Genomic DNA, 27,445 nt, shown 5'->3' with positions numbered 1-27,445 from the left:
GACCTACACCCAGCTCAGTACCAGACACGTATGAACACCTGATGTTGTGAAATTCCACTTACTCCGTGAAAGTACGTAGAATGGACAAGTTATTATAAAGCCACTAAGTAACTTTATAAGAAAGACAATTCTTCAGCCTGGGTGTTTGGTCCTTACACACCATTTTCCCTAGAAGGATAAAGCGTAATGAGACAAAATTCCCTTAGCGGGATTAAGAATTCCATATGACTAGGGCTAAATCCAAAATAAAAGTTTTATGAAGTGAAAAATTATAGGTACTATAAATCTGACGACTGCTTTTCATCAATAGCAGTTAATTTATGTACATTTTGGGGTTCAAAGTCTTTTACAAAAATTACTGATAAACACACAGTGGTACCTTCATGTAATGGAATATTATTCAGCAATAAAAAGAAATGAGTTAGCGAGCCATGAAAAGACATGGAGAAACCTCACATGCATATTGCTAAGCGAAAGAAGCCAGCCTGACATGGCTACATACTGTATTGATTCCAACTACATAACATTCTGGAAAAGGCACAACTATGGACACAGTACAAAGATCAGCAGGTACCAGGGGCTGGGAAGCGTGGGGTGAGGGAGGGATGAAGACGAGGAGCACAAGGGGTTTTAGGCAGTGACACTGTTCCGTATGATACTACCCTGCTGGATACATGCCATTACACGTTTGTCAGAGACCAGTGAAGGTACAACACCAAGAGGGGCCCCTAAGGCAGACAGACTATGGATTGCAGTCAATAATAATGTGTGCATTTCGGCTCAACTATAACAAATGACTCACACTAATGCAAGATATTAAAAGAAGGGGAAAGTCGGGGTAGAGGACGCACAAGGGAATATATGGGAACTCTCAGTACTTTCGTTCAACTTTTCTATAAGCCTAAAACTGCTCAAAAAAGTAAAGTCTAGTTTAAAAATCAACTGATGCCAATTAACCAAATGTGGCGGTGCTTAAAGTGATGGCTAAATGATCAGTTACTAAAAACCAGTGAGTTACATTGAAGTATAGAAACGAAATCCTGGTGAGTTTCCTCTGAACAATACTCATAAGGTTAAAGGGAAATACCATGTATTTCTCCCAAGACAAAGATGGAGGGCAATGTGGCCATTTTCTCCTACATCCTTCGTTTCCCATTCTCTCCTGTTTCCATCTGCTCAGATAAATATAAATATGATTTGTATTTGCATGTAGGTCTTTTACTGTGTGGGTGTGAGTGGTAGAATTATGGAATCTGAATTGTCTCAAGCGGCAACTTCTAGGAACAGAACTATTTAATATACAGCTGGTTCCTGAAAGTCAATTTCTTCAAATGAGATTGTTCTTTTGGAAAGTTGCTAATCCTAAAAGCATTTTATCCATCCTGGAAATTTATTTCGCCATTTAACAAGTTAGTTATAAAAAGAAAACATTCCTAACTCGACTCCCGTCTCCAGGTAAAACAACTCTTCCAAGGTCAACACTGGGCTGACTTCCCTCAGTCGTAACAGAACTTCTTTCCTCAAGTTCCACCACATGAACTGAAATCGTACAGTGTCAGTCACTGCATTTTGCACCCGTTTTAACATCCACGGTGAGTGACCATGGAGCAAGCCACCTCTTACATCAATCTTTTTCTAAAACGTGGTGAACACAGAACTTTGTCATCAAAAGCAGATTTCACTATATCTGATGGTCATACGATTTCTTCTCATAAATGTACAAGGTTGGACAATTAAGTTCGCGAACTCATCCTAGAAAAAGTGCTACATACCCCACTGCTGAATGTCACTACGGTCACCTTCGAAGTCCTCCCCTTGGGAAGCTGTGCACTGACGCCAGCGCCTGGTCCACCCTTCAAAGCAATTTTGGAACTCTTTCTGGAATGGCCATCAGAGCAGTCGTCATATTACCCTTGATGTCCTGAAAATGTCATCAAAATGTCTTCCTTTCAGTATTTCCTTTATCTCCGGGTAAAGAAAAAAGTCATTGGGGGCCAGATCAGGTGAGTAGGGAGGGAGTTCTGATAGTTATTTGTTAGTGGCTAAAACCTCCCTCACAGACAATGCCGTGTGAGCTGGTGCAACGTCATGATGCAAGAGCCATGAATTGATGGCGAAAAGTCGTCTAACTTTTTCACGCAGCATTTTCAGCACTTCCAAATAGTAAACTTGGTTAACTATTTGTCCAATTGGTACAAATTCATAATGAATAATCCCTCTGGGGTCAAAAAAGGGTAGCAACATCGGTGCAACAAGTTCGCAAATTTAATTGTCAGACCTCGTGTGATATCTTATTTCTTAGCTGAAGATGGTATCAACGCTTCTGCTTATTTACCATGAGCACTGTGAGTTATTACAGATGTTTGGGATAAGGCAGGGGACCCCAAAGGAAAAGTAGGATGCTGCAGACACAAACAGAGATGGAGGACCACACTCACTGAAGCATCTTTGGTGAGAACAAGAAATTTTTTTTTTTTTTTAAGATTTTATTGGGGAAGGGGAACAGGACTTTACTGGGGAACAGTGTGTACTTCCAGGCCTTTTTTCCAAGTTAAGTTGTTGTCCTTTCAGTCTTAATTGTGGAGAGTGTAGCTCAGCTCCAGGTCCAGTTGCCGTTTCTAGTTGCAGGGGGCGCAGCCCACCATCCCTTGCGGGAGTCGAACCGGTAATCTTGTGGTTGAGAGGACACGCTCCAACCAACTGAGCCATCTGGGAGCTCTGAGGCAGCTCAGCTCAAGGTGCCGTGTTCAATCTTAGTTGCAGGGGCGGAGCCCACCATCTCTTGTGGGACTCGAGGAGTTGAACTGGCAACCTTGTGGTTGAGAGCCCACTGGCACATGTGGGAATTGAACCGGCAGCCTTCGGAATTAGAAGCATGGAGCTCTAACCGCCTGAGCCACGGGGCCGGCCCAAGAACAAGAAATTTGAAGCAACACAAATGGCCATCAATAAGGGAAACCACTGAATTTAAAATGAGGAAGTGGGGTGGCCGGATGGCTCAGTTGGTTACAGCTCGAGCTCTGAACAACAGGGTTGCTGGTTCGATTCCCACATGGGCCATATGAGCTGCACCCTTCACAACTAGATTGAAGACAATGGGCTGTCGCTGAGCTTCTGGAGGCGCGGCTGGATGGCTCAATTGCTTAGAGCGCGAGCGCTCAACAACAAGGTTGCCAGTTCAATTAATTCCCACATGGAATGGTGAGCTGCGCCCCCTGCAACTAAAGATTGAAAATGGCAACTGGACTTGGAGCTGAGCTGCGCCCTCCACAACTAGATTGAAGGACAATGACTTGGAGCTGATGGGACCTGGAGAAACACACTGTTCCCCAATATTCCCCAATTTAAAAAAAAAAAAAAAACCTAAAAAAAAAAACCATGGCTCTTAAAAAAAAAAAAGATAAAATGAGGAAGTGGCTCCTCCAAGACATATTGAGTGGGAAAATATTTTGCAGAAATGCATAATATCTCACTGGTAAAAAACTAAACTAAATGTGTGGGGTGTGTGTGCACACGAGCACACAGATAACACATTTGTATATGCACAGAGAAAGGGACTAGGGTGGGGGTGGTAGTGCATGAAGAGAAATCTTTGCCTTTAATTTTTTATAAATAACACATTAATTTTAACAGAAAGAAAAACAATACAGGCAAAGGAAAGGGAACAGAAAGGTGTATCCAAAGAGCTACACACATTTGCAAAAGGAGACAGTCTAGGAAAGTTTGGGTTCTGCAGTGAGTGCAAGGCTAACAGGGGACCCAAACCTGGGCAGCGGCTTTTGTCAAGTCCAGATAACTGGGGCCTTGACACAAAGATCATTTGCTCTCATTAGTGATAGTCCAGGATTTCTTGTTAGCTGGCTACTCAAGACAAAGTCTTCGCGGGCTCTAACACTCAACGACTCTTTCTTTCGGGCTGAGCAATTGCAAGCTTTCACCTGTAACTTCACTGCTCAGAGTAGCCAAATCTACCTGCTTTGCACTTCCCAGTAGGCATTTTCCCATTAACATCACCACTATCTAGTTAACATCATCCAGCGCTCAGTATGTATTAGGAACGACACTAAGTAATTTATATACAGTCAGTCACATCCAGATCTTCCAAAAGCACCAATCTACAGGGAAAAAAGGAGACAAAAAAGGAGATGAATCCTAGGAAACAATCTTCAGCAAATAGCAGATGGAGGAAGAAGGGGGGGAAGCCTCCTCTTCCTTTCCTGGGTAAATGATAATATTTTTACTCCTCGCAGATGGTGCCTCCTAGAATATTGTCAGTGGCAGCAAAGGCAGATGCCTCTGGACTGCCTGGTGCTTTTCTCAGCGGCTTCACTTTTCCATACCTTTCACTTTCTGGTCCATCTGGGAATGGATAGTTTTAGGAGCGAATAAGGGTTTTGGGAGCCTGTAAAGGTATCAAGCCAGTTAAGGCAGAAGAGGTGAGGAGGGAAAGGGAAGGAATTGGTGGAATGGAGGAAGCGTATTATAATGAGAGAGAGAAACAGAATGCGAGGAGGGGAGGGGAGGGAGAGGGAGAGATGGATTTTGAGTCTCCCACAAAAAACAGCACCCTGTGCAACCCACAAACTACATCCGGCATTTCCTGCCTGCTGAGCAACACATCGGACCCAGATGCAGCGCTCATGCCTGTATTGTCACCTGTGTCCAGGCAGAGCTCTTAACGGAACTTTAAAAGACACAAGTCTATTATTATTAGTTTAAAAAGGCTCTTTTTGGTGGTATTTTTCCCCATATGCACAAAATTCCCATTTCACAATACTCTCAAAGCGCTGGGGGAAATACAAAAGCATGTTCCACTCACCAAGGGGCACACGCTGGCGCTCTCAGCCTTTTGAAACAAAATGTCCTCGGTGGTGGTAGACACCAGTGAGTCCTTTGGGATGTCGGCTTCGGGCTGGCCTTCCTTTTTTTCCTCAGGTAAGTAGGATACTCTTTTTTCTTGTCTCGTTTCCCCCTTTTCTGGTTCCAAGTCTCTCCTTTCTTGTCCCAGTTCATCTTGGGGCACATGGTCAGTGTCGTCCCCGAGCTCGCCGGAGGACTGCGATTCGGAACTCATCTGCTGTTCCTTAGAACTGGGTAGCTCCAAATCAAGCAATTCTAATTGTGAGCTCAGGCTGCTTGACAGCTCTGACAGTAATGAATGTTTTGACTCACCACCACCATGGGTTTTCTTAAAAAAGAAATAAAAGGAGATTGTGATTCCAAATACAGTACATGCTGCTACATTCTCTCCTATCTTTTCCTAATCTGCCAGTTAGCCTCTGACTGGAATTATGAAGTGTTTTAAAAAGGAGCCTGGGACATTTTGTACTTAAATAACATGAATCATGGGCATGTCAGGTTTATTCTTGGCCAACTAGCAGCAGACCCACAATAGTAAAATCATTCCTCTAAGTGTCACTGGTGGGCTCCAAACGACTGACCAGTGACAGAGTGGCACTTTTCCTTGGGTCAGGGAGAGTCTCTAGGAAGCTTACATTACTATTATCGCATTGACTGTTCTAAGGCAAGCACACACCAGTTAATCCCCACCAGCCCTTTAAGCCAGCTCTGGTACATACCTCCACCCGGAAGCTTTCCCTGACCATCCTCCAAGCTGAGTTAAGTTGTCCTTTTCTGAAAATATCTCCAATGCATCTCTCAATCTCTGCTCTTAGCATATTGTTTTATAATGTTCGGTTATGGGTCTGCCTCCCCGCACACCCTAGAGCTCCTTAAGAGAACGAACTGCATCTTATTTGGTTTTGTATCCCCGTAGCCTGGCATATAGTAAGCACTCAATTAATGATTATGAATGAATGAACGACAATTACTACTTACTGGAGAAGTTTCTGACATGACTGACTGGGGATCAGTCAACGTAAGTCTCTCCAAACTGACCACGGTTTCGGTGACGTCTTGGGGCTTCACTGTGGTTTCTTCTTGGACTTCTGCAGCCACTTCCTCCTGTGCTGCTCCAGCCCTTTCCACTGTTTCTTCTCTGACAGGCTCCTCCTTCGTCTCTTTCTCCTCCCCCTCCTCCTGAGAGTCTCTCCATGCTACTGTGTCATCTTCTTTTGATTCCTGTTGCACACTTTCTACCTCTGCATAATAATTTGGATCTTCTTCTTCTTCCATTTCTGTTTCTCCATCTTCTTCTGTTTCTCCTAGGGGGTTTTCCTCTGCATCTGACATTCTTCTCTGTTGAGTTTCCTCTAGAGAAATTTGACCATAATAGTCAGCAGGGCCCTCTGTTTCCCATTTTGATTCCTTGGTGCATTAACCTATCAATGAATTGTGCAATACCACCTCTGGTTCCTTTCCACGGGAATACAAAGAGTGTCATCCTCCTGAGAAAGCCTGTCTCAAATCTTGAAAACATAATTGATCCCAGGGCCTCTCATCTTTCTAGGAATAACTTTAGAGCCCTTTAATTATTTAAAATATATTCCTATTCCCACAGGCAGCAAAATGTATAACCCAGGTAGTAGCGACGATTCTAACTGGACTAAGGGAAGAAGCAATGTGGCTTAGTGGTTAAAAGCTTGGACTTTGCAATCAGCCTCTCCTAGCATCCCAGGTCCACTGCTCACCTGCTCTGTGACGCTGGGCAAGTCACTTTAGTCCTCAGAGTCTAAATTTGCTCACAGGCAAAATAGAAATGATAACCTGAAATTTTGAGATGACAGATGTAAAATACTCAACACCGTTGCAGTATAGTGCTTGAGAAATGGTAGCAATTGTTTAAAAAGTTTAAAAGCCTTTTAACATATTCTCTTATTTATTCCTTAAGCAAACTTAATTTGAGGCTCTGAGAGTTGAAGTGACTTTTTCAAGATGACACAACTAGGAAGAAGCAGATCTCTCTGACACTCAGTTCTTCCACCTCAAAAACTGATTTCAAGTCTAGAGCCGCTAGCACGGAGCCTCCTCCGACTGCCAAACTTTGCCGGTGAATCGTGATGCAGGGGCTTTAGGGGAGCGGCGGCAGGTGTGCGGGTCGGCGCAGCGCACAAAGACCAGGCAGCGCCCTTTGCTCCAGCTCAGGTCTCCCTGGGGCCGCCCCAGGCCCCGACTGCCCGGCTGGAGTAAGCGGCCCCCGGGAGGCACCAGGTCCCGGCTTTGCTGGGCACCCCTCCCGGACCCCGTGATCTTTGCCCCTAACTCACAGAGCGCGCCCACCCAGGTCCTTATAGGTCAGGGTCGTTCTGCGGCCTGGACCCCTCCGCCTCCAGCTGCTGCCGCTCTCTTCGAGGGACTCCCTAGTTACGGTTGCCACCCAAGCCCGTCCCCATGGTAACCGCTGCCGCTGCGGGCGACAAACCGTAAAGCGGAGACTGGACTGGACGGAAGTCACGTGCCCAGAGAGCAGCAGCGAGCGGGGCCGGCGCGCCCCCTGCTGGTCCGCAAGGGAGAGGCGCCGCGGCTACTCTGGCGGCGAAATTGGCTTTCCTGATCTCACCCTTCTCTTTCTTTCCACCCACTTTAAACCAAGCGCGACATCCCCTGAGAAGCTCCAGTGGCCAATACTAGCAATTTTGACTTTCTGAAGTCTTAACAAGATTAAGTGAAGAAGTATGAACCGTTTTGATAAAATTCTCTTTGCCAAAAGCAAGCAAAATTTCCGGGTCTCATACATGCTGCACACATCTGTCCACACCTTCTCACCGGGGCACTACATGTTGTGCAGCGAATTTTAGCTAGCTGGGATGAAGTATTATATAGGTTACATTATCTTGCTGTACTTATCACAAAACGTTTCTGCAAAACCAGTTTGGCTATTAGGATCATTCTACCTCAAACTGACCTTCGCAGAAGAGGGCACACTGGCCATCCTGTGGTTTCCAAAGGGAGGGAGACCGGCAGGAAACCAGCCAAAGGCACTGATGCAGAAGACTGCTGCTATTGGTTTAAGAGAATGGGTATGATTCTCTCTAACCCCCGTGCTCCAGTGCTGACTGATGAATATGCACATGCACACATCTCAAGGAAAAAAAAGGGATAAACTGGATGGGACAAGCTGTGTTTATTATCATCTAAGTCTTATAAAAAGAGATTGGAAAATACTTGGAATTAGAACACAATTTAAACAGCAAACATTAGTAAACACAGCATGTGGAGGACAGATGTGGATATATGACCGTCTGGGGAGCACACTCACAGGAAGGCGTTCCAGCTGAGCGTGAGAACCCATGGCTGGAAGCACACCCCAATACCGACTCTTCAGGACAAGCGAGTATGTGTAGTCAACCCAAGGAAATCCAGTCCCAAGGAACACACACAGGCATGCCTCCGCAGAAGGTACCAGGTCTCTGAAAGAGAGAGTGGTCTGCACGAACTATTTACAAAATAGTGCTGATCTGAGGGCCTGACAAGGAGATTCAATTATAAAAAAGTCAAATTAGAAGCTAATTTGCAGACTTTTTTATTCTAGAAGTGAAGAGAGCTTGTTGCCTGTTAATGCGTTATGTAAAAAAAGCTGACACCTCGCTGAGCTGCTTGGGTTTCCCTATTCCTAAAGGGAGTAATTCTGGCCCTGGAAGTCCAACTGCTGAGGATGCAATTTCTGTATCCAGAGCAGCAATGCCGTAGTGCAGATGATGTTGGGGCAGCCAAAGTGTCTGGAAACCCCATTCACTAAAAGATGATATTCCTAAAATGCTGTTGGTCAAATTGGACTTTGGCACAATTGTTGGTTTGTTCAACCCAACTTTCTGTAAGGGTGTTCTAACTCCTGGTCTGAGATGTTCATATGAAATTCAGTTGGGGTGATAACATGGTCCTATCAGCATTATAAACCTGTGTTTATTTGGGGGAAATAACTCCTAAAAGAATAAAGTCACAACAGCACCTCCCAGAATAACTCCGGCCCACTTGCCCACAATCAGAGGATTCCCATATAAGGCCATGGCCTAATCTGCAAAAGATGCTAAACACCGATCAAGTTTTTAACAGTGCCTTAAATCCCAAGAGATTACACTGGGAGGCCACAGCATTTCCATCATCTAGAAGTTCAGCTTCCAGACTCTTCCAGGTCCTTAAGCTTCAGGGAGAGGAGGAGGAAACCCCACTAGACCCAAGTCCAAGGCAGGGGAAGATGCTCTCCTGTTCCTGTTCCTCAGGGACAATCATCTTTGCAAAGGAATAATGTTGCAGCTGGAAGAAAAAAAGAAAAGGATCGGCTTAAGTTTGGTGACGTCATTCAGGAAGATCAGAAGGTGAGCCCTTCTGAGCTTTTTACCCCCATTCTTTCCTTCTTTTAAAGCAAATGCCCAGTTAATGAAAGAACCAGAGACCAGGGCTCCCTCCACCTCCATACCTGCAATTTCATTCCCGCCACGAGGATTTATCATGAGTTCTATGGGCAAGCTAGGGATTCCCATCATTTCCCAATGACCTCCCTCCTCCCTGCAGCTTTATGTCTAACAAACACACAACTGACACTGCAGTGTGAATGAACAGAAACAGATACTTCACCCCAGCAGGCCTTTTCCCGCCCAGCGTGTTGGGACAAGTCTAAGCTGGTGTTTCTCCCCTCTGCGGATCACTGTCACATTCAGGGGCTTCTGAAAGGAAAACAATCTCATTTTATGTTCAATTTCCTTATCATTCAAAGAGATTCATGCTAAAATGCTGAGATCCTGTTTTTTGCCCATCAGATTGGTAAGGATGCTTATTTTAAGCATAACCCTTAAAATAAGTGTGGTGGATATTGAACTTTTGGGGCAGCCAGTGGGGCTACAAATCAGTACCATCCTCTTGCAGAAACATGTCCCCTGCAAAAAAAATCTTTCAATGGTGTATACAAGATATAATTTGCAAAAGTACAAGATGATATATGAAGTAAGTGTTCATTCCAGGACTGTTTATAAATTCAAATACTGAAAACATCCAAAATATCTTCAAATAAGGTATTTGTTCAAATACAGTATAGTGAATGAAGCGGTTTTAGTAAAAACAAAATAAAACCAGCAAAGTATAAACTGATTACAATATATTTTCTAAAATGACATATGTGTTGGTTGGTGCATAAAAAGTTTTCGGGGAGATAAACAAGAAAACTGTTAACAGTGGTTACTTCCAAGAGAGAGAAGGACTAGTAGTTTGGAGTAAGAGAAGATAACTTCTACTTTTTCTTTTTTTTAACATTTACTTTTCTATCTTTCTATACCATTAATTTTTTACCATGTGTATTACTTGAATTAAAACAAATTAAACTAGGTAGAATAGATACCGAAGAAAATTACGAGTTAAAACAAGATGCATCAAAATTTAAAACTTTTGTGCATCAAAGGACACTATCAACAGAGTGAAAAAAGCAACCCACAGAACAGCAGAAAATATTTGCAAATCATCTGATAAGGGATTAATGTACAGAATAAAGAACTCCTACAACTCAACAACTAACAACCCAGTTAAAAAAGAAGCAAAGAACTTAGACATTTCTCCAAATAAGAGAAACAAATAGCCAATAAGCTCATGAAAAGACACTCCACATCACTAATCATTAGGGAAATGCGAATCAAAACCACAATGAAGTATCACTACACATCCATTATGATGGCTACTATCAGAAAATCAGAAAACAGTAAGTGTTGGCAAGGATGTGGAGAAATTGGAACCCTCGTGCACTGTTGGTGTGACTATAAAATGGTACAGCCGCTGTGGAATACAATATGGCAGTTCCTCCAAAAATTGAAAATAGAATTGCCATAGAATCCTGCAATTACATGTCTGGGTATGTACCCAAAGAACTGAAAGTAGGGACTCAAACAGGTATTTGCACACCCACGTTCACTGCAGCAGTATTCACAGTAGCTAAAGGGTGGAAGCAAACCAAGTGTCCATCAACAGAATGGATAAACAAAATGTGGTCTATCCATACAACAGAATATTATTCAGCCTTGAAAAGGAAATTCTGACACATGCGACCATATGGCTAGACCACAAAGACCTTATGCAACGTGATATACACTAGTCACGAAAGGACAAATATTGTATGATTCCACTGATGGGGGTACCTAGAGCAACTTCACAGACAGAAAGTAGATTAGTGGTTGCCAGAAGCTTGGCGAGAGGTGAATGCGAGTTAGTGTTTAATAGGTACAGAGTTTCAGTTTGGGAAGACGAAAAAATTCTGGAGCTGGATAGTGGAGATGGTTGTAGAACAATGTGAATGAACTAAATGCCAGAGAAACGTACACTTAAAAATGGTTAAATTGGTAAATTTTGTTATGTACATTTTACCACAGTTTTCCTAAGTTATCAGAGATCTATCAATGTAATCTCTGAATCTGAAAAAAAAACAAAAGCATGAAAAAAATAAAAAAACGCCATTTTTCACCTAGACTGTCAAAGAATCAAAGACTGACAATAACACAGCTGGGGGTGGGGGGGTCAAGAAATAAGCGCTCACATAAACTGCTTGAGAAAATGTGAATGCAAGCTTTCTGGAGGAAGCTTGACAATGTCTATCAAATCTGTAAATGTTGGGCTTCCAGTCAAGATGGTGGAGTAGTATGTAAACTGTAATTGAAAAATAAAAATTATTTTTAAAAAAATCTGTAAATGTGCATTGCCTTTGACCCAGTAATTCTACTTCTAGAAATCTCTCTGTCAAAAACCTTCACTTAAGACAAAAATATTCACTACACCTTTGTTCAATGGCCGAACATTGGACACAGCCGAAATGTCCAGTGGGGGGTGGGGGGGCTGGCTACATATAGATAGCAAACCAAGCAATGAAACATGAAGACAGACGCACACCAATGGGGAAATCCATTCAAAGTGGGGGGAAAATCCAGAAAAGTATGGAGAGTGGGTCTTGTTTGTGTCTTTTTGTTAAAAAAGCAACCACTATAGACATATACACCCACACTGAGAAAATGTGTGAGGGATACACTGATGTGCTTCCAGTTCTGGAAAAAATAGCCCTGGGCAAGTAGAAACACAGAGGTCGTCCTTGACACAGTCTGTCATATTATCTATTTTACATCCTAAATGTCCCTCTGATTTGCCCACTGCCTTCCACCCTCAGCCCGTTCGTCAAAGCTACCATCATCTTTTGACTGGGCTGCTAAAACTGTCAGCCCTCCAATCAGTTCTCTACCTAGCACCCAAGAAATTTTTTCAAGACACAGAGCTGTTTACATGTTACTCTCCAGCTTGGGAGTGTGCATGGCTCCCAACTGCCCCTCAGGAAAAAAGGTTCCAACCAACCTTCTTTGGTCTTCCCACCTCAGGCCATGACCTGCCAGAAGGCCCCTCTCATTGCCAGTCTCCCCGCCTTGATAAACTTGTATACACTTAGGGGTCACATCCTATGAACATTCTCCTTCAACTCTGAAGTAAATCAGGACGCCACTATTTGCTCTCCTAGCTCCGTTGAACATTTCCTTCTTCACACTCATCACAGTGTATAATTAATTATGTATCTGTGATTATTTGATTAGTGCTTGTCTCCCCACCAAAGTGCTTCCAAGGCAAGGACCCTCTGTTTATCTGTTTTGCTCCCCATTATAGCACCCGCATCTTGCCCAGGACTCCCATAGAGCAGAGAAAGTATTACTACTACAGGAAGGAGATCCAGGACTTTTATTCTTACTTTGAACAATTTACACTGTAGTTTTTTTACACTAAATATGCATTACTATTGAGATATAATCAACATACAATAAAATTCATCATTTTAAAGTATACAATTCAGTGGGTTTTATATATTCAGAGATTTGTACAACCATCACCACTATCTAATTCCGGAACATTTTCATCACACGAAAAGAAACCCCGTCCCCATCAGCAGTCACTCTCCATCCCTCCTCCCCCAGCACCTGGCTGCCACTAATCTACTTTCTGTCTCGATTGCTTTTCCTATTCTGGACATTTCACATAAATGGAATTCTAAAATATGTGGCCCTTTGTGTCTGGCTTCTTGCGCTTAGCACAAATCCTTTCCAGGGTCATCTATATTATAGCGTATCAGTACTCCATTCCTTTTCATACCTGAATAAAATATGCATTATTTTTATAATAGACTATTTTTTAAATTTTAAGATATTTTCCCTTTGAAAATACATGCATTTGAAAAAAAAGAAAATATATGTATTTGATCCAGAAACTCACCTTTAGAAAGTTATCTAAAGAAACAGATTTGTCTACAAGAGTGTTAATGTCCAGGTTTCCACAAAATTGGAAATTACCTCAATGTCTAACAATACAATGCTGTGGGGGTTTTTGTTTCATTATTTTTTTAATTCACAGAGCATATCATGGAAACTTGGACTGCTGAATCTCAAGCTGGGCTCTGGCTCCAGGAGGCCCCAGGGCCCTGAGGAGACGAAGCCCCCCCCAGCCCCGCCAGGCCCTCCCCGCAGCTCAGCTTTTATCTGTTGATATATTGGAATTCCCCAGGGAAATTTCATTTGAAGAAAAGTTTCTGTTGCTAAAAAATGCTTAATAACTACTTTAGTAAAGACTGATTTATACAGTATTAACTATAGTTACCACACTGTACACTAGATAATACTGTACTGCATATTTGAAAGCTGCTAAGAGTAAATCTTAAAAGTTTTCATCACAAGAAAAAACATTTTTGCATCTATGTATGGTGATGGATGTTAACTAGACTTACTGTGGTGATCATTTCATAACAGATGCAAATATCAAGTCATTTTGTCATACACTTGAAACTAATGTTAATTACAACTAATGTTATTTATAACTAATGTCAATTATAACTAATGTTATACGCCAAGTATACCAATCAGTAAAAAAGGATTTATAGACCTATAAGGAGCCTAAGAATATATTTAACTAGAAAAGACATTAAAACCCAGTAGCTATTACGTAATCACCAAAAACTGGAAACAACCTAAATGTCCCTCACTGGTAAATGGATAAACAATCTGGGATTCATCTACTCAGCCATGAAAAGGAGTGGATACACACACCAACATGGAAGAACCTCGGGTGTATAATGCGGAGTGAAAGAAGCCAGACTTCAAAGGCTATAAATACTGTGCGGTCCCATTTACATGACATTCTGGAAAAGGTGAAACGATAGGGATGGCACACAGATGAGTGGTCGTCCTGGAGTGGGGCTGGGAAAGGCTTAACCACAAAAGGATATGAAGCCATTTCGGGGGGACGATGGAACTGCTCTGTATCTTCATTATGGTAGCAGTTACCTGTCTATATATGTTTGTCAAAATTCACAGTACTATACACTGAGAAGGGTAAATTTTGCGATAGATAAATGACACCTTAATAAAAACCACCAGTCACTACCCTGTTTCCCCGAAACTAAGACCTAGCTGGACAATCAGCTCTAATGCATCTTTTGGAGCAAAAATTAATATAAGACCCAATATTATATTATATGTATGATTATATTATATTATATTATATTATATTATATTATATTATATTATATTATATTATATTATATAAAACCCAGTCTTTATTATAGTAAAATAAGACTGGGTCTTATATTAATTTTTGCTCCAAAAGATGCATTAGAGCTGATTGTGCAGCTAGGTCTTATTTTCGGGGAAACACGGTATATACGCTGGTGCGGCCACACAGCTGCCAAGCAGCCATTTCTGAAGGAGAAAACATAGACTCGAAGGAGAGAGAGATTTCTCATTCTATGGCCTTTGGTTCTGTTTTTACCATGTGTATGTATTACCTCCTACAGAAAAAAAAAAAGGACCTATTTACAAAACAAACCAGCAACAGTGAGCTGCAACAACTGCAAAGTTTAAAATATGTGACTCAAGATATATAAGAGACATGTATAAACCATAACACACTAGGAAGGCTGAGAAAAAAAGAATGAAAACTAGAGAGAGACTTTGGGTAGACATAACATAATGAACTTACATCTGCGCTACCTCTAGAAACCTTACCAAAATGATGACGGAACAGTAAAAAGATAACAAAGGCATGATACCACAAGGATAAATAAACAAAGTGGGAAAGGGGACTGCAAAGATGAGAGATGGCAACAAAATGAAAAGCTTAAAGAAACTGGACAAGTGCTAGCTGAGCAAGGAGACAACAGGAACTCTGTGTGGTGGTTTTGGAATATGGCCATAAATTCTTTGATAGTCCTTCCTTCGGGAGGTAAAGGTGAATTCACCTCCCTTTGAGCACAGGCTGAACTTAATGAATCACTTCAAAGAACAGAATAAACTGGAAGTGAAAACGGGCGTCTTCAAAGACTGGGGCAAAGACCACACTGTGGCCTCCTCTGAACACTCTGGAGAAAGCCCGCTGCCATGTTGGGGGAGCAGCAAGCAGCCCCTGTGAGGAGCATGTGAAGCCTCCTGCCAACAGCCACGTGAGTGAGGCATCTCGGAAGCAGATTTTTTTCACCTCAGTGAAGCCCCCAGATGACTAGAGCCCCTGCCAACATGTTGACGGCAAACTCATGAGACGCTAAGCCAGGACCACCCAGCTACAAAACACTCCTGGATGCCCAACCCTCAGAAAGTATTAGATGTAAATGTTCGTTGTTTTAAGCTGATAATTTTGGGGGTGATTTTTTTTTTTTTAACTCACCAATAGAAAAATAACACACCCTTTATGGTAAAGGGATAAAGGGACATAGACGAAGAACAAATAGGTTTGTTCCAGAAAGGTTCAGAAAAAACAGACCAAGGGAACAGAATAAAGAATCCCACATACAGGAATTTGATATGTCACAGAGGTGGCAACTGGGTGGGTAAAGTATTAACTGTTCAATAAATGGTTGGGGGACAACAACTATCCTTGGGGGGGGGGGGGGAAGTCTGGTGCCCTACCTCATAGCATTCTCAGAAATTAATTCCAGATGAGGAATATACTCAAGAGAAGTAACAACAAATGTCCACACAAGAAATTGTACATGAATGTTCCTAGCAGTACTACTCATAATAACCAAAAAGGTAGAAACAACCTAAATGTTCATCAACTGATGAGGGGATAAGTAAAACGTGGTCTGTCCACACAACGGGATATTATTCAGCCACAAAAAGGAGCAAAGCACTGATACACGCCACAACATGGATGCATTTTGAAAATATTATGCTAAGTGCAAGAAGTTAGTAACAAAATACCACATATTGTCGGGTCATCCCATTTATATGAAATGTCCAGAATAACCAAATCCATAGAGACAGAAAGCAGTTTAGTGCTTCCCTGGGGTTGGTGGGATGGAGGGAATCGGGAGTGACTGCTAATGGGTATGAGGCTTCTTTTCAGGGTGATGAAAATGTTCTAAAATTGACTGTGGTGATGGATGCACACTCTATGAACACACTAAAAACCACTGAATTACGCACTTTAATGGGTGAACTGTACGGTATGTGAATCATACCACATAAAACTGTTGTAAAAAATAAACTCCACATGGCATAAAGAAAAACAAAAAACAAAACAGGCCGGCCCGGTGGCTCAGGCAGTTGGAGCTCTATGCTCCTAACGCGGAAGGCTGCTGGTTTGATTCCCACGTGGGCCAGTGCCAGATGGCTCAGTTGGTTGGAGCGCATCCTCTCGACCACAAGGTTGCCAGTTCAACTCCCACAAGGGATGGTGGGCTGTGCCCCCTGCAACTAACAATGGCAACTGGACCTGGAGCTGAACTGCGCCCTTCACACTAAGATTGAAAGGACAACTTGACTTGGAAAAAGTCCTGGAAGTACACACTGTCCCCCAATAAAATCTTTAAAAAAATAAATAAATAAAAATAAAAGTACTAGAAGAACTTCTTTAAGCAGATGCAGAAGCCATAAAGCAAACAACTGGTGAATTCTGACAATATCAGAATTTTAAACTTTCATACACGTACAGTGATGAAGGTGTCACTGTGGAAATGGCGGTGTCTTCTAGCAGGGACGCAGGGACACAGGCCCGACGCCTGCCTTCCGATGCGTTACATCTGGATGACCCGCACAATCAAGCAGGACTCAAGTGGGCACAAGAAAACCCCGGAATTATTGGTTAAACTGAAGGAAACATTTGGGAACCAAAACCTTTAGTAAATAATTTCCGTGGACTTTGAGCCCCATATTTCTCCCGCAATGTATGAATCTTTGCTAAAAAAACTTTTATTGAGGTTACATTACTGAAAAATTAGATAAGATGATTAGGTGGAAATGTTATTTAACGACATACTATGCCACCAAGTTGGAAGCTATAATTGATTTTGAATTCCAACTCTTATTATGTTTTTAAGGACTGAAATTGTCAAAGTGCACACGAATCGAGTTTTAATACATTGCTGTTTGAAGAGTACTGCGTTACCATGTATTGCCCCATATTTATTTAAATTATTAGGTGTGGTTTTGACAGGGAAAAACCCTGTAATATAAATAAATTCAACAAAATGGATGTCTAAGTGAATTAAAAAAAAAAAAAAACCTCTCGAATAATCGAAGGCACCATAAACAAAGTTAAAAGACAAGCCACTAACCAGGAGAATCATGCAGAATGTAAACAGGCAAGGGTTTAATATCTAGAATATATACCAAATTCCTACAAATCGATTTTTAAATAGGACAAATAACCCAGTAGAAAAAAATGGGAAAAAATATAAACCAACAATTCACAGAACTGAAAACATAAACATCAGTGAAAACATAAAAAAAATAATTCTCAACCTCACTGGTAATCAGGAAAATACAAATTAAAACAAGATGCCATGTGTGTGCAGTCGTGAACAAGCATGCATGGCTGTTCATACTGCCGTAAAATTGGAAATTACCCATACGTCCACCACTACGGCAATGGACAGACAAATTGCAGTCCATTCACATCGTGGAGTACTATGCAGCAGTGAAAAAGTGAGGCATATGCCACAGTACAAAGGTCTCTAAGAAACACTGTTAAATAAATCAGGGACAGAAGTAGGAGAGGGGTATTTTAGATAGGGTGGCTAGAAAGGCCTCACTGAGAGGGTGTCACTTGTACAAGATGAGGGAGGTCAGGGAGTGAGATGAGGGACATAAGGGAGGAAAAGCATTCTAGGCAGAGGGAACAGCAAGTGCGGAGGCCATGAATGGGGACTGTGCCTGAGCAACAGCACTTTGAAGGCAGCAGTCAAGGGCTCCGTCAACGTTTCCTGGCCCTGACAGTTCTAGAGTCACGTCCGTAACCCCCTACTCACCCCCTCGCTGTGCTGTACCACATTGCCAATGTTTTGTAGTGACTGGAAGTTTTGGGTGTTTACGGAGCCAAACTCCACAATCTCGTCATCCACTTGCAGACCCTACAGAGAGAAGTAAAAACCAGGCTAGGTTAAATATGCTTCTGGTGTTCTTTACCCTTCTATGCCCAATTTAATGTCAAGGTCAAGAGCTTGCTTTCTACAGGGGACAATGGCAGGTACAGAGGTCAGGGATTTAGACAGCTCATCCAGGAAGGGGTGGTGGATAATTGGGCCACCTCCTCCAGGGGGGATCTTCCCAGGGCAGATGTAATAGAAGGTGGTCAGGTCTGCCCAGTTGTACCTTGAGATATGTGGGGAAAAGCCGAATGCTGCTCTCATTCAGGAGCAAGAAGGTTCAAAGGCAAGAAGAGGCAGGCAGGCCAGTCTGGGCCTATGTTGTCCAGGGATCAGAATGTAGACAAGTTTGCCCTAGAAGCCCCAAACAAGCAGACCCTTTCGTTCTAAGAACACAGACCACAATCCATTCATCCCTTTGTCATGGGCAGACGACAGCAGTGAGCTACACACTGTGGCTTCAGCAGGGAACAGCACAGAGCTTGTATCTAACTTACAGTCTTGTGATCATAAATCGGACTGGCGGGACCTGGATGCAGGGCCCAGCTCTACCTCTTAGCAGCCATGTCTCTGAGGCCCGTCTTCATGGGTGAAATGGGGTAAAAGGTAGTCCCTACCGCAGAAGGTGGCCAAGGGATTAAATATTAAATGCACGCCCACATCACTACTTGTACATGACGTTCACAGTAGCATCATTCATAATAGCCAAAAAGTGGAAACCAAAATGTCCATTGACTGATGGATACATAAAAGATGGTCTATCCATCAATGGAATATTACTCAGATAAAAAAAGGAATGAAAATAGACACACATGCTCCAACATGGTTGAACCTTGAAAACATGATGCCAAGTGGAAGAAGCCAGTCATAAAGGACCACATATTGTATGATTCCACATATGTGAAATGTCCCAATAGGCAATTCATAGAGACAGAAAGCACACTGGTTGGTGCTGGGGGAGGTGGGGGCTGGGGGGAATGACTAATCGGTAAAGGGTTTCTTTTTAGGATGATGAAAATGCTCTAAAATTAACTGTGGTGATGGAGGGACAACTCTGTGAAAACACTAAAAGCCACAGAATTGTGTATTTTAAATGGGTAAATTTTACGGTATGTGAATTATATCTCAATACAGCTGTTTAAAACTTCTTAAAATACACCGGGCAAGATGTAGAACTCATTTGGCAGGACACTTGGTGGAGAGCAAGGGTTTAGTGAATGGCAGCTGTCGTCTATTACTCAGTGCCCGACTAAAATGGGCCTCCGGAAGAGACCCTCTTTCCCTCTCTCGGGACATTTGTCACCTCCTACCTTGTGTCCAGGCCTCTCCCTGACCAATTTGATGTGCAGCAGGGGCCTTTCCGAAACCCTGGCCCCGGCATGGGGCTGGGCCTCCAGCAGGCCTTGGTGTTTGCTGAATGAGTAAGTGAAGTCAAGCGCAGCATGGAGAGAGCGTGGGGCTGTCTTTTCAGGGTCCTCCCCACTCCACCGTCACCCTAAGCTGCCCTACCTACAGCGCCCTCTGGGTGCAAATTTGGGTGGCCGGGCCCTGGCTCACCGCGAGGCTGGCGGGGGAGCCAGGGCTGATGCTGTTCACTTTGGCGAAGGCCTGAGGTGGGGCGAGGGCCTGGCTCTGGCCCAGGTTGCAGCTCACGGCCTCTTCATGGGCCTCAGCCATGTCCCGGGCCTGCTTCTCCTTGTCGCGAGCATGCAGCTGGTGCAGGGCGTCCTCCACCTGCTTCATCACTGCCTTGTGATCGTTCTGCAAGCCTGGAAGGAGAAGAGCGTATCAGGGCCAGGCAGACAGCCGAGGACACAGGACTCCCACTCATTCACTGAATATTTAACGAGCGCTGACTGTGTGCCAGACGTGGGGCTGGAGGCTGAGGACCAATGTGTGGGCACCACAGGGAAGCCACCTCCATAAGGCTCAAAGTCTAGCAAGGAAAAGAGCCAGGGAACAAGGAATTCCCATAATTACAGCTGAGGACTGCAACGAGGGCCGAGCCCGCCAGGGGACCTCATCTTGCTCGTCTAGGAGATCAGGAAAGGCTTCCCGAAGGCAGCACTGTTTCAGCTGAGACCTGAAGGGTGAGCAGAAGTAAGGAACGTTCCATGGCCACAAGCTCCAATGTGCACAAGGGGCAAGTGTGGGAGTCACACGAATGAATGAAACGGGCAAGGTTGCACTTTTCTCTGAATGTCTCCAGGGGTAAAATGATGCCTGCATCTACTCAGACACGGCTGGGGACGTTCAGTCTCGGAGAAGTAACAAGGAAAAGGCTGGACATTAGGAGTTTGGGGGTGAAATCCTTGAGTTTTTCAGAATTGATGGCTAATTCAAAATGCTGTGAACCACTGTCCAGTCAAATAAGTCCTCTCTGCAGGCCGGTCCAGCAGTGGTTGGCATTTTGATGATTTCTTTCCACCTAAAGCCACTTCCTGTACTGCTGTGGATTCCACAGTTCCCTTGACGACTTTCAGAGGCCTGAGCTAACCAGCAGTGCCCGCCAACCCATAACTAGCATCCGTGGGTCCCAGACTTTCACACTTTCCAGGTGCCTCCCACCATGGGCATGCATGGCTACCTGACCTGGTTCCACTGCCCCCAGCACTTCGGAGCACAGGTGAGGCCCTCAGGCATAATGGGACTCCAGTACTCAACCCACAGGAGCAGACGAGAGAAAAGAACCCAGGTTTGAGTAAATGGAGACATATACCAGCGCAAGAAGACTTAAAGTGGTGTCAGTGCGTAACATACGGTCACTCTCTGACTGGAAAAGAACCCCCTCTCCCAGGGTGATAAGCTCCATGAGGAGCCCCAGAACCTTCAAAATGCCTGGACTCGACCTACAGCTTTGGAAAATGAAACGACTTTATTTACAATATGTTGCAGTTCAAATCAGAATACAAAAAAAATTTTTCCTGGACAAAATGTTTCCGAGGGCCGGCCCGGTGGTTCAGGCGCTTGGAGCTCCGTGCTCCTAACTCCAAAGGCTGCCGGTTCGATTCCCACATGGATGGGCCAGTGGGCTCTCAACCACAAGGTTGCCAGTTCAATTCCTTGAGTCCCACAAGGGATGGTGGGCTCTGCCCCCTGCAACTAGCAATGGCAACTGGACCTGGAGCTGAGCTGCGCCCTCCACAACTAAGACTGAAAGGACAACAACTTGAAGCTGAACAGCACCCTCCACAACTAAGATTGAAAGGACAACAACTTGACTTGGAGGAAAAGTCCTGGAAGTACACACTGTTCCCCAATAAAGTCCTGTTCCCCTTCCCCAATAAAAATCTTAAAAAAAAGAAAAAGTTTCCGAAGCATATTTCAAAATCAAACTTACAACTGTAATAAATGCAGTATATTAAATGTAAGATATTAAAAATAGGAAAGACTGGGTATAGAGTATATGGGACCTCTGTATTATTTTCCCCATTTTACTGCAAATCTAAAACTGTTCTAAAAAATAAAGTCTAGTTTTAAAAATGAAATAAACTTGTGAGAATAGTTTTTCAAAAGAAGACCTATAGGAAGGAATTGCTCAACCAGACTCCTAAGTATATTAAAGTCATAAGACAGTGCAATATTAGCACCCAAAGTTAGAGTGAACAGAACAGGGCCAAAAGCCCAGAAAGACGTAAGCATGTCGAAAGATTCAATCTGTAATACTGGTAGTGTTTCAAATGAATGGAGAAAGAACGGACTATTCAATACATGATGTTAGACATGGATAGACCTGGAGAGTATCATGCTAAGTGAAATAAGCCAGACAGAAGCGGACAAGAACTGTATGATTTCACTCATATGTGGGATACAAAACAGAAAGCAAGAAAAGAACAAATAAAACAAACTCATAAACACAGACAACAGAATGGTGGTTACCAGAGGGGAAGAGCGTGTGGGGAGAGAATGAAGAGGGTAAAGGGGGACAAATATATGGTGACGGAAGGAGACAAGACTTTGGGCAGTGAGCACACAATGGAGTGTACAGGTATTGTATTATAAAATTGTACACCTGAAATTTATGTTATGAACCAATGTTACTCCAATAAATTTAATTTTAAAAATTTAGGGGCGGCCGGTTGCTCAGTAGTTAGAGCACAGTGCTCATAACACCAAGGTCGCCAGTTTGATTCCCACATGGTCCAGTGAGCTGCGCCAACCACAACTAGATTGAAAAAAAAAACAGAACAATGACTTGACATGGAGCTGATTGATGGGTCCTGGAAAAACACAATGTTCCCCAATATTCCCCAATGTAAAAAAGAAAATAAATTAACAAATAAATAAGATAAAATAAGAAATTAAAAACAACCCAAACCTCAAAAAAAAATTTTTAAGTTAAAAAAATAATAATAATAAATGGTATTGGGACCTCAAGCTAACCATTTGGAAAAAAACAAGTCGTACCCTCCCTCACACTGTGAGCTAGAGCCTCTCAAACGTTCTCCAGAACCCTCCAAACTAGCCAAGCCAAAGGGGCTGCATCCCTGCAGCGTCTAAGGTTTAAGCCAAAAGCCCCAAAGTTCCCTCCAGTCTGATCATCTTAAAATGGTTTTTCCTTACTCTGTATCTTCCTATTTGTTTTAATGTGAAAATGGCATGCTTCTTTTCCCCAAATCTTCAAGGAAAAGTCATGCTCTAAGAAGTCCTATGATCATACTGTGGCTCTTAAGGAACTTCTGGCATCTTAAGCTGTATCCCACCCGAGGGTACTTGCACCCTCATTGAGAAGCACGGCCTTGTACCAAAACATGCTGCAGATGGAGTCAAGATTCAAAGAGGTAACAGAAGTCATTAAGTGGAAAATGTAGACGATAAATTCCCTTCTAATATGACTTGGTGGGGGACTGCTGGTTGCCCACCTGTGGCAAGGTGAACAGTGGCCCCACAAAGATGTCCTGAACCCCAGAACCTGTGACTGTGTTACTTTACATGGCAAAGGGGACTTTGTAGATGCAATTAAGTTCAGGTCCCTGAGCCAGAGAGAGTACCCTGGATTACCCAGGGGGTGGGCCCAATGCAATCACAAGGGTCTTTATAAGTGAAAGAGGGAGGCAGAGGGTGAGAGAAAGAGATGTGATGACAGAATCAGAGGTTGGAGAGATGCAATTGCTGGCTTTGAAGATGGAAGGGGCCATGAGTCCAGGAACGTGGGCAGCCTCTAAAAGCAAGGGAACAGGCTGTCCCCTAGAACCTCCAGAAGGAACACAGCCCTGCCTGACACCTTGATCTAAGCCCTGCGAGACCCATTTGGATGTGTCACTTCCAGAACTGTAAGGTAACAACTGTGTGACATTGTAAGCCACTAAGTCTGTGGTCACTTGTTACAGCAGAAACAGAAAACTAATACAAGACTCAACCTCTACTCTCCCTCTGTTCCTATCTGTCACTATCATTAACAGCTAAACATATTTCCTAACACAGAATTGATCTGATTAGAATGGTAAACAATATTTGACTTGGGTTTCTACGATTATTTCAATAAAGTTTCCACAATGAAGTAAAGTTCTTAAAAACAAAATGACCAATGAAACCATATATATGGAACGAGATAATCCCATCCAGGCAGAAGACAGGGAAGCAGATAACATGGAAGAGTGGTGATTTCATTTCTGTGCCTTAACGTCCTCTCCTGCGAGGTGGGAGATACCCCCTGAGGGTCACTCACAGACGATGTTGTGCCTGGCAGTCCGGACTTGGTACAGGTCCACATCGGAGCGGGGGTAGCCCTCGCAGTCCACCAGCGGCTGGTTCATCCCAATATCTTTTTGCTGGAGGGAAGGAAAGTGGTTAAAAAGACTGCACAGGTATGAAGTCCTCAAGGCCTCTTTCCCCAGCCTCTTTTCCTTCGCAATCCTAACAAAGGGGACAGTGACGAAAGCTGCCATATATTGACCACTTAGCACAGACCAGGTTCTTTGCCCACATCCTCTCACAAACACCCTCTGAGGGAGGCACTATATGTTAACTTTTAATAACACAAGTAATGCATGAATCATTCTCCTTTTTTTGAAGTTAGAACTGTGCCAATAAAACTAAAGGCTTCTTTGAGCAACAACCCCAAGGCCAGCGGCCCCTGGGACTCCTCCAAACCCTCCTTCCTACAGGCAGCTGACACCTGGCTGGTGGCCTTGGAAGCTGAAGGGCTGTGAAAACCCTTAAAAGCACCCTGCTGTGGCAGGACTTTGGTTCCTCTGCATATAAAAAGGGCTCTCAAAGGGGCTTTCACCCCAGGGAGGATACACTGATATCACCCACCTGGGTAGAGGAATGGGGTGGGGGAGGGGCGGGGAGCGCAGAGGACAGGGAGACAGACTTTTCTTTTTACATCCCTTAGTAGACTTTGAATTTTTTTAAACTTTTATTTATTTTTAAGTGTGGTTTTCCAGGACCCATCAGCTCCAAGTCAAGTAGTTGTTTCAAGCTAGTTGTGGAGGGCGCAGCTCACAGTGGTCCATATGGGGATCGAACCCACAACCTTGTTAAGAGCACCGCACTCTAACCAACTGAGCTAACCGGCTAGACTTTGAATTCTGACCATGAGAATGTATTCCCTATTTGAAACAATACGTTCATCTGAACATTTTAAAGTCTTTTCCTACGTAAGTCAGAGCATGGTGCACAAAACGACATATTAGTTAGACCATTTGGTGCTGGTCTTTACATCACCTACAGACCACTGCTATCTCCGGGCCTCTCCATTGTGTTTTTAACAGCTCTATGGAGTTACAATTCACATGCCATACAATCCACCTATTTAAGGTGTATAATTCAATAGCTTTTAGAATATTCACAGAGTTGTGTAACTATCACCACAATCTATTTTACAACATTTTCATCACTGTCCAAAAAGAAACTCCGGACCCATTAGCAATCACTGGACCCATTAGCGCACCCAATTAGCAAAAACTCCCTCCCCTCAGCCCCAGCAACCACTACGCTACTTTCTGTCTACAGATTTGCCTATATTCTGAATATGTCATATAAATGGAATCATAAAATATGTGGTCTTTTGTAATGAACTCTATAGCACCATGTTTTCAAGCTTCATGTATGTTGTAGCGTGTCAGCACTTCATTCCTTTTTATTGAATAATATCCCATTGTATGGACAGACCACATTTTATTTATCTATTCATCAGTTGATGGACATTTGGATGGATCACCTTGTTATGCATTTTTATACCTTACATTTAAGGGAAAAGAGTCTCATTTTTTCACATGCTGTAGAATTACAAAATTTCCTTTTCAAATAAATTTATTTAAGTAAAAAAGTGAGTCAATTTAAAGAAAAACATAAAGGGAATGACAATACAGGAAGTATATGGATACAGCGTCCTGTTTAGGTACAAAGTAACTGAAGTTTAAGAAATTGCTGGGGGGCGGCCCGTTGGCCCAGTAGGTTAGAGCGAAGTGCTCCTAACAGCAAGGTCGCCGGTTCGATTCCCACATGGGCCAGTGAGCTGCACCCTCTACAACTAGACTGAAAAAAAACTAAGATTTGACTTGGAGCTGATGGGTCCTGGAAAAACACACTGTTCCCCAATATTCCCCAATAAAACTTTAAAAAAAATTGCTGGCATGTTTGAAAGCACCGGTTCTGGATTCAGCAGGCCTGAGATCTATACCCCACTTTGTGACTTTGAGCAAGTGACTTCCCCTTCATTAACCAGCACCCATCAGTCATATAGTCAGCACTCAGTAAAATGGTACCCTGGCCTCCATATGCTAGTTTATCTTACTCCCACCACTAAAATGCATTCCATCCGCCCTTACATAGGATGTAACTAATTTACCCCTTCTCTGCAAATTGACTTGTGGTTTTACACTACTAGGTGGCTTGAAAAAAATTATCAGTTTGGGAGCCAGACGGACCTGGAAACTAGCCCCACCACTGCCACTTCACAGCTACAAAATCCTAGGCAGGGGTCTGCCCCACTCTGAGCCTCGTTTCCTCCTTATATAATAAGGCTAATGAGCCTTACCTATCACTCAAAGCTCAGTCCTTTGACCAGTAGCATCAGCATCGCCAGAAACACAGCATCTGCTCACGCGTGCCCCGCCCCCCATGAGAATCTGAATTTTAACATACACATTAACGCTTACAAAGCTCTGACATAAAGTGGTTAGTAGACACAGGCCATCAGGTAAAGGTTCAACAAAGACTGATGATGGTGGAGACTATCAATCACCCAGCCTCTGCAAACTTGTTAGCTCTGGGACGGGCGGCAGGTCTAAGTTAAGTGACGCCTGTTCCCTCATCCCTAAATGGTGGCAATAACAGAGCTCACCTCAAAGGGTTGCTGCTTCGATTAAATGAGCTCACCAATGAAAATCACGTAAAACAGGGCCCAGCACATAGTAAGGGCTCCATAAACTTTCGCTCGAATACCAATGTTGTTCTTAGTTCTCAACGTTATTTGCCTCACCGCCCGCTGCCGACAGAGGCCGCAGGTGCGGCGCCAGGGCCTCCCACGGAGGGCGAGAGCCACAGCTGAGAGCTCAAGCGGAGGCCGCCCCGGCCTCCCAGTCCCCCCGGGTCGGGGGCCGAGTCCGGAGCCCTTGGGGTGGCCCCACGCCGCCCGGGGACCCGGAGCCCACACTCACGCTCTCCAGAATGTCATAATTGGCCTTGATCTGCGCTTCGATTTCCTCCTTGCGCCGTATCAGCTCCTGGATGTCGCTGACTGTCACGGCGCCGGCCTGCGGAAAGCCTGCGCTCGGCTTCTCTTCCTTCTCCGACATCGTGGACCTCCACCGGGGATTCTGAACACCCGGTTTCCCGGTCGCAGACGCGGGAGGAGACTGGCTACGGCTCCGCCCGCGGGTCAAAACACCTCGGCCGGCCGCGAGCGCGGGGAAGTGTGAGGGGCGTGGCTCCGTCGGTGGGGGCGGTGTCACCGGAAGCCACACCCTGCTGGAACACGTGGTCCTGTGGCGACTCCACCTGGGGCGGGATGCGGAGGATTGGCTTCCCTGTCTGTACCCTCCAAGCGCTGGCCCTGACCAGGGCGGATGATCACTCCTTAGCCGACTCATTTTCTTTCCTCATTCATGCAACTAATATTTACGTATTGAATGCCGACTACTCATATGTCCGTCCGAGAGCACTGTGCATGGCGCTCCAGCTCAGCTCTTCACATGACAGAGCCCCTGAGGGTTTACAAAACATTCAGATTCCGAATCC

At 43.9% G+C, this 27,445-nt stretch overlaps 2 protein-coding genes across 10 annotated transcripts in view; both read right to left on the bottom strand.

The window, feature by feature from the left end:
- CFAP251 (cilia and flagella associated protein 251) overlaps positions 1 to 7,548 on the bottom strand; it is a 54,349-nt gene extending 46,801 nt beyond the window's left edge. The window contains exons 1-3 of one of the 8 annotated variants that reach the window (XM_088801037.1): positions 7,167 to 7,548; positions 5,839 to 6,212; positions 4,820 to 5,188 (exon numbers count right to left, since the gene is read on the bottom strand). In XM_088801037.1, coding sequence (XP_088657163.1) covers positions 4,820 to 5,188; positions 5,839 to 6,192 — 723 coding nt within the window. In that variant the 5' untranslated portion in view covers positions 6,193 to 6,212; positions 7,167 to 7,548. The remainder of the gene's footprint in view (positions 1 to 4,819; positions 5,189 to 5,838; positions 6,213 to 7,166) is intronic. The other 7 variants (XM_074321491.2, XM_074321489.2, XM_074321492.2 and 4 more) reach the window with 7 other exon arrangements.
- A 456-nt stretch (positions 7,549 to 8,004) lies between these two features.
- Positions 8,005 to 27,121, bottom strand: PSMD9 (proteasome 26S subunit, non-ATPase 9). 2 transcript variants are annotated; one of them, XM_074321493.2, is made up of 6 exons: positions 26,866 to 27,121; positions 23,928 to 24,030; positions 19,817 to 20,028; positions 18,143 to 18,244; positions 9,475 to 9,560; positions 8,005 to 9,153 (listed from the first exon to the last, which is right to left on the bottom strand). In XM_074321493.2, the coding sequence occupies exons 1-6, from the start codon at positions 27,001 to 27,003 to the stop codon at positions 9,126 to 9,128; spliced, it is 669 nt and encodes a 222-aa protein (XP_074177594.1). In that variant the 5' UTR covers positions 27,004 to 27,121; the 3' UTR covers positions 8,005 to 9,125. The 2 variants fall into 2 exon arrangements, with proteins under 2 accessions (XP_074177594.1, XP_019589619.1); XM_019734060.3 differs by having other exon boundaries at positions 9,475 to 9,563; positions 26,866 to 27,119.
- Between the last annotated feature and the right edge of the window lie 324 nt (positions 27,122 to 27,445).

This window comes from Rhinolophus sinicus, chromosome 9, assembly GCF_057876585.1.
Source record: "Rhinolophus sinicus isolate RSI-liver-muscle chromosome 9, RSI-T2T, whole genome shotgun sequence".
NCBI classification, from domain to species: Eukaryota; Metazoa; Chordata; class Mammalia; order Chiroptera; family Rhinolophidae; genus Rhinolophus; species Rhinolophus sinicus.
The sequence above is the reverse complement of the archived record's forward strand: the minus strand, read 5'-3'. Positions and strand labels throughout refer to the sequence as shown.

Coding starts and splice junctions, on each gene's coding strand:
- PSMD9 (XM_019734060.3), bottom strand. CDS start 27,003: ATGTCGGAGAAGGAAGAGAAGCCGAGCGCAGGCTTTCCGCAGGCCGGC. Junction 18,245..19,816: donor GCTCCCCCGCCAGCCTCGCG/GTGAGCCAGGGC, acceptor TTCTCTCTGTAG/GGTCTGCAAGTGGATGACGA. Junction 9,564..18,142: donor TGGTACAGCACAGCGAGGGG/GTGAGTAGGGGG, acceptor TTTTCCTTTCAG/AAGCCCCTGAATGTGACAGT.